The sequence below is a fragment of the Bufo bufo genome, chromosome 8, assembly GCF_905171765.1.
Source record: "Bufo bufo chromosome 8, aBufBuf1.1, whole genome shotgun sequence".
In the NCBI taxonomy this organism is placed as follows: Eukaryota; Metazoa; Chordata; class Amphibia; order Anura; family Bufonidae; genus Bufo; species Bufo bufo.
In genome coordinates, this window is record NC_053396.1 from 199,598,320 (window position 1) to 199,605,184 (window position 6,865).

The 6,865-nt window shown below is 49.4% G+C and overlaps 1 protein-coding gene across 1 annotated transcript; it reads left to right on the plus strand.

Annotated features, from left to right (window-relative positions):
- Positions 1-350: 350 nt before the first annotated feature.
- On the plus strand, positions 351-3,132 carry LOC121009580 (heat shock 70 kDa protein-like). Its single transcript, XM_040442800.1, has 2 exons — positions 351-2,532; positions 2,828-3,132. The coding sequence occupies exons 1-2, from the start codon at positions 681-683 to the stop codon at positions 2,905-2,907; spliced, it is 1,932 nt and encodes a 643-aa protein (XP_040298734.1). The 5' UTR covers positions 351-680; the 3' UTR covers positions 2,908-3,132.
- The last annotated feature ends 3,733 nt before the right edge of the window (positions 3,133-6,865 follow it).

Here is a 6,865-nt window from a genome sequence, read left to right on the forward strand (position 1 = left end):
TACTATTAGGGAAAACCTGCAATATCTAGATCTATACACACGTCATCCCAACCCTGCACATTCCTCATACACTTATGTCAGCGTCCTCCCCTCACACACAGCAGACGGGACGAGAACAACCGAGAACGTTCTCATCGCTGATAATCGCCGCTCCGGTCACACAGTCTCCGGGCATCTTCCAGACTCTTCGGGAGCTGTCTCGCACGCCCCGCCCCTTCCTCGCGCTGATTGGCTGAAAAGTTCTCTGACTGACAGCTCCACCTGGAACCGTCACGAAAATTCTCTCTCATCCCCATGACGTCACGGACAGTCGCCGCCGCTGATTGGTCGAGCTTCAGACTGACTAGAAAGCTCCCGAATATTCTCCATCGGGCTGTGTGTAATGCGGCTCTGTGATTGGCTGCTTCTGCGGGGAACGTTCGGGAAACTTCGGGATAGTTGCTAAGCGATGCGTGGAGCGTGGTGAGGAGCGCTGTGATTGGGTAGAAGGCTGTGACGTGTCTACACTGTACACATATATATAGGAGCCGTGCAGCGTGGAGCAGCAGTTACTGATAACTCTCCTCACAAGACACGAGCTGCAAAGCGCAACCTCAGGAGAAGCTCTTCTTCACCAAGAAGCCGCTCTGCCACCTGCACTCATCCCTCTGATACTTCCAGCACTCTCATCCTGACACAAGATGGCACCTAAAGGAACCGCCATTGGCATTGACCTGGGCACCACCTACTCCTGTGTGGGGGTCTTCCAGCATGGCAAGGTGGAGATCATCGCCAACGACCAGGGCAACCGCACCACCCCCAGCTACGTGGCCTTCACCGACACCGAGAGACTCATCGGAGACGCTGCCAAGAACCAGGTGGCCCTCAACCCTCAGAACACAGTCTTTGATGCCAAGAGGCTGATTGGCAGAAGGTTTGATGAGCCGGTGGTGCAGTCTGACATGAAGCACTGGCCCTTCCAGGTGGTGAGTGATGGAGGAAAGCCCAAGGTCCAAGTGGAGTATAAAGGAGAGGACAAGACCTTCTTCCCTGAGGAGATCTCCTCTATGGTGCTGCTGAAGATGAAGGAGACAGCAGAGGCTTACCTGGGTCATCCCGTCACCAATGCGGTCATCACCGTGCCAGCCTACTTCAACGACTCCCAGCGACAGGCCACCAAAGACGCCGGTGTCATCGCTGGACTTAACGTGCTGAGAATCATCAATGAGCCTACAGCAGCCGCCATCGCGTACGGCCTGGACAAGGGAGCCCGTGGGGAACGCAACGTCCTCATCTTTGACCTGGGAGGTGGCACCTTTGACGTCTCCATCCTTACCATTGATGACGGCATCTTTGAGGTAAAGGCCACAGCAGGTGACACTCATCTGGGAGGAGAGGACTTTGATAACAGAATGGTCAACCACTTTGTGGAAGAATTCAAACGCAAACATAAAAAGGACATTACCCAAAACAAGAGGGCACTGAGGAGGCTGAGGACAGCCTGCGAGAGAGCCAAGCGCACCCTGTCCTCCAGCACCCAGGCAAGCATTGAGATTGACTCCCTGTACGAGGGCATTGACTTCTACACTTCCATCACTAGAGCCCGCTTTGAGGAGTTGTGTTCCGACCTCTTCCGCGGTACCCTGGAGCCTGTTGAGAAAGCCCTGCGAGATGCCAAGATGGACAAGTCACAGATCCATGAAATTGTCCTAGTGGGAGGTTCCACACGTATCCCCAAGGTGCAGAAGCTGCTGCAGGACTTCTTCAATGGCCGAGAGCTGAACAAGAGCATCAACCCAGATGAAGCTGTGGCCTATGGGGCTGCTGTCCAAGCTGCCATCCTCATGGGAGACAAGTCAGAGAATGTGCAGGACCTCCTTCTGCTGGATGTGGCTCCTCTTTCTTTGGGCCTGGAAACAGCTGGAGGGGTTATGACCGTCCTCATCAAACGCAACACGACCATCCCCACCAAGCAGACCCAGGTCTTCACCACCTACTCTGACAACCAACCAGGTGTCCTCATTCAGGTGTATGAGGGTGAGAGAGCCATGACCAAGGACAACAACCTGCTGGGTAAATTTGAGCTGAGTGGAATTCCCCCTGCTCCTCGGGGTGTACCCCAGATCGAGGTGACCTTTGATATAGATGCCAACGGTATCCTTAACGTATTTGCTGTGGACAAGAGCTCAGGCAAACAGAACAAGATCACCATTACAAACGACAAAGGCCGACTGAGCAAAGAGGAGATAGAGAAGATGGTGCAAGATGCTGAGAAATACAAAGCGGATGATGATGACCAGAGAGAGAAAATTACTGCCAAAAACTCCCTGGAGTCCTATGCCTTCAACATAAAGAGCATGGTGGAAGATGAGAACATGAAGGGGAAGATCAGTGATGAAGATAAGAGGGCCATCTCAGACAAGTGTAAGGAGACCATTGCCTGGCTGGAGAAGAACCAACTTGCAGAGAAAGACGAGTATACCCATAAGCAGAAGGAGCTGGAGAAGGTGTACCAACCCATCATCACCAAGATGTACCAGGGAGGTATGCCCGGCTCCAGCTGTGGTGCACAGGCCCGACATGCCAGCAGCTCTGGGCCCACCATTGAGGAGGTGGATTAGGACGTGTGAACTATTTGACTTTTATACTTGTCTGATACATGGACTTTTTTGTTCTATGTTCTTTATTAGCCACGGACATCAAAGGACATTAAGAGAATATTTTTCCTGGAGAAAATGTTATTTATTTAGTTGTTTTTTATTTATTTTTTGCTTTGTTTTCCGAATATGTGTTACTGTAACTGTACTTGATTGCATTTTTTTGCATATTCATCTGTTATTTCTGCCAGGAAGTATGCCCGGCTCCAGCTGTGGTGCACAGGCCAGACAGGGTAGCAGCTCTGGACCCACCATTGAGGAGGTGGATTAAGAAATTTTATATGAACTGGACGGACACAGACTTTCTGCTGTTTCCCTTATTGTCTGATCATGGACTCCTGCTGAATCTATGACTCGGTTCCTGACAGTCGCTGTTATTTCTAGGAGACTTTGTGATGAATTATAGTAAATTTTCAGCGCCCGGTACACGACCACGTCTGGATCTCTACTGCTGGTTACAGCGCTGATACACCCGGGTTATGCTTGTACTGTATAATCAACAGTGATGACCTGTTATGTTCTATGTTATTTTATGTAATAAATGGCTATATTTGTACACGCTTTGTTTTCTATATCTCACGCTTTAGGTGGACTCACATTTCCATAGTCCCACCTGCAGAAATGGGGCAGTCAAAAATTTAGGGGTTATCCCAGAATTAATCCTCAAGATAAGTCATAAAATATCAGATCATCGTGGGTCCAAGTCCCAGAATACCTTCCTATCAGCTGTTAGAAGAGCCTGGGTACTCCATGAGTGCTTAGACCTCTTCCTGGGCCATGTGACATCACTGTACATTGGGCACATGGCCTAGTTGTAGCTCAGCCCCATTCACGTCAATGAGGCCGCCATCACTGTACATTGGTCACATGGCCTAGGTGTAGCTCAGCCCCATTCAAGTCAATGAGGCCGAGTTGCAATACCAAGCACTGCCGCTATACGATGTATGGAGCTGTGCTCGTTAAATGTAGAGCTTCACCTCTACTAACGAGCACCCAATTGTTGGTAAGGAACTCTTCCTTGCCAACTATCGTCTGGGGATCAGTACAATGTAAATAAGGCTACTTTCACGCTAGCGTTTTTGCTGGATCTGTCAGGGTTTAGCAAAAACGCTTCAGTTACTGATAATACAACCATCTGCATCCGTTCTGAACGGATCCGGTTTTATTATCAGTAACATAGCCAAGATGGATCCATCATGAACTCCTTGGGAGACAGATCAGTTTTCTATTGTGTCAAAGAAAACAGATCTGTCCCTATTGACTTGCATTGTGGGTCATGACGGATCCGTCTTGCTCAGCATCCCAGGACGGAAAGCAAACCGCAGCATGTTGACAATGAATGGGGACAAAACTGAAGTGTTTTTTTCCCGGTATTGAGACCCTATGACGGATCTCAATACCGGAAAATTGAAACACTAGTGTGAAAGTAGTCGTTTGAAACGGATCAGTCTGAAAAGTTACTAAACTGAGATGGATGGAACCTTTTAAGACAGATCCGCTCAAAGCAGCGTTTTGGTGTCCACCTACAAAGCGAAATGGAGGCGAAACAGAGTCAAACTGATGCATTCGGAGCGGATCCTTATCCATTCAGAATGCATTAGGGCAAAACTGATCCGTTTTGGACCGCTTGTAAGAGCCCTGAAATGGATCTCACAAACGGAATCCAAAACGCCAGTGTGAAAGTAGTCTAAGCCATAAAGGGGTTATTCAAGAATGGGGGAGGTATGGCAAACAAGCCCACCCACCGCAGCAGGACCAGTAAAAGGAAGAGGACTTACCTGCTTCCCAGGGCTGGCTCCCCGCTCCTTCTCCTCCCAGGCTGTGGTGCTCCCTGAAAACATCCAGTTCGACGCCGGCCGCAGCAGTGACCAGATCTCCTTATATCATCCAACCATTTGTCATGATGTAAAGGAAGTCAGTCACCGCTGCAGGTAGCGTTTGTCTGCAGGCGCCATCAAACAGGAGTGCAGAGGAGCATTGCAGGCCGGGAGGAGAAGGAGCAGGGAGCCAGTACTGGGAAGCAGGTAAGTAATCTTCCCTTTAGGCCCCTTGCAGATGAACGTCGCGGATTAGGTCCAGATGCGTTGCGAGAAAATCGCGCGATTCTGCAAGCAAGTTCAGTGAGTTTTGTCTGCAATGCGTTCACGTCACGCATTCACACGAGCGAGTATTCCGCGTGGGTGCAAAGGGGCCTTACAGGTCCAGCAAAGTGGGGTGGGGGGTTTGCCAAAAAAACCCTCTTTCTTGCACAGACCATTTAAGGAGGATTAAAATTGTGCTGACGCATTCCTTCCCAAAAATTGGCTGCTCGGTAGTGGAAGTGAAGCTTGCCAAAACCCCCATTCTTGTACAACCTAACCCAACCCAAGTGATAGTATAGCCCTGTGATGGCTAACCTCCGGCACTCCAGCTGTGGTAAAACTACAACTCCCAAGATGCACATTTGCTTGGCTGTTCCCAGAACTCCATAGAAATAAATGGAGCATGCTGAGTGTCGTAGTTCCACCACAGCTGGAGTTCCGGAGGTTAGCCATCACTGGTATAGCCTATTACTTACTGATGGATGGGTGGAAGGGATGATTCCAACAAAGCAGAACTCTGAGCAAGCGGCTGACCACCCTGGTGGATGCACTTTTTAAAGAGGTTAAGGCCGTATTACAATGAGTGTTCGCATGAACGCTTGTTAGCAATCATCTTGCAGTGTAATACTGCCACAGATTGCCCGTTCATCGGGGCAATTCTGATTTGGAATGATGCTTAAAAATCAGTGCTTCCCGGCAGCAGATCGTGCTGTCTTATAGCAAACCTCTAGGCGTTATGGGGACAAGCGATGGCATAGCGATCACTCTTCTCCATGCTATGGAAGAAATCTCTGTATGTGATGGACAGCGTTCTCTTTTGCTTGCATATCCCCCCCCGACAATCACTTGCTGATTTCAGGCTTTAACTATGCAAAGACAGTCCTTGTAATGCCGTCCCATCTACTTCGAATAAAAAAAATAGACCCAACTGCAGAAGACATACCGTAACTCAGACATTTTCTAAATCTGTATTTTTCACAAGCCAGATTACAATAAATACAAATTTACATGGTTTCACATACAGTCCAGTCATTAGGATAACACGGCACTCTGTTAGGTTGCGGTGCTCAGATAGGATCCCACTCCTTGCACTGTTAAAAGAGAATCCCCACAAGTTGCTTATTTCACTTTATTAATTGCAGTCTATATAACAAAATAGTTCAAACCATCGGGCTGCTAATGGAGAACAGCTTGATCAGCGACAGTAAATGAGGCATCCGCCCATTGGGAATGGAGCACGGTTTATTATAGGGATTGCTATTAAAGAGGACCTTGCACCGGATGTAATTGAGATAAGTACCTGTACTTGCAGGGCACCCCTCGCTGATGCCGACACCCTGCCTGTTTTGTTAAAATAGCCCTCCTACGCCGCACTGTTTTACCCCGGTATTTTCCCCGCTCAGTATGCACATACTGAGCATCGGAACAGGGAGGAGGAGGAGACGCCAGGGTTTCTCAATGGGCGTCTTCTCCCAGGCTGTAGCGCTGTCCAATCACATCAGATAGCGTCACAGCAAGGGAGGTTTTTTTCTCCCTGGCTGTGACGCTCTCCGCTATGAATGGACAGCGCTACAGCCTGGGAGAAGACGCCCATTGAGAAACCCTGGCATCTCCTCCCTGTTCCGATGCTCAGTATTTGCATACTGAGCGGGGAAAACAGCGCGGCGTAGGAGCGCTTTTTTTTAACAAAACAGACAGGGTGGCAGCATCAGCGGGTACAGGTACTTATCTCAATTAATAAAATCCGGTGCAAGGTCCTCTTTAATAGCAATACCAGCCGTTCGCCGGAGCATGCGCAGTAGTTAAAGCGATGCCGTGCCAACAATGGGCATCGCAGTGTGCATGCTCCGGCCCGGCAAGGCAGTGCACAGTCGCGGGATCTCGGCCGGACCTTAGGATAACGCAAGGGAATAGGAAGGCGGGCATATGCAGAGGCTGGGGAACAATGAAAAAAGGCAGGGCAGCCTGGGCACCAACACAGTGAACGCCGCTCCTGGGCACTTGCGAGTGCTCATTTGCATATCAATCAAAGTTCGTTTTTCCAGCTTCTGCAAGTGTAAAGACAAAGACACCATAACATTCATGTATAGGTGTGCTATAGGGCGATGTAAGCACTGTATATGGCCATATGTAGGCGACAGACTCCCT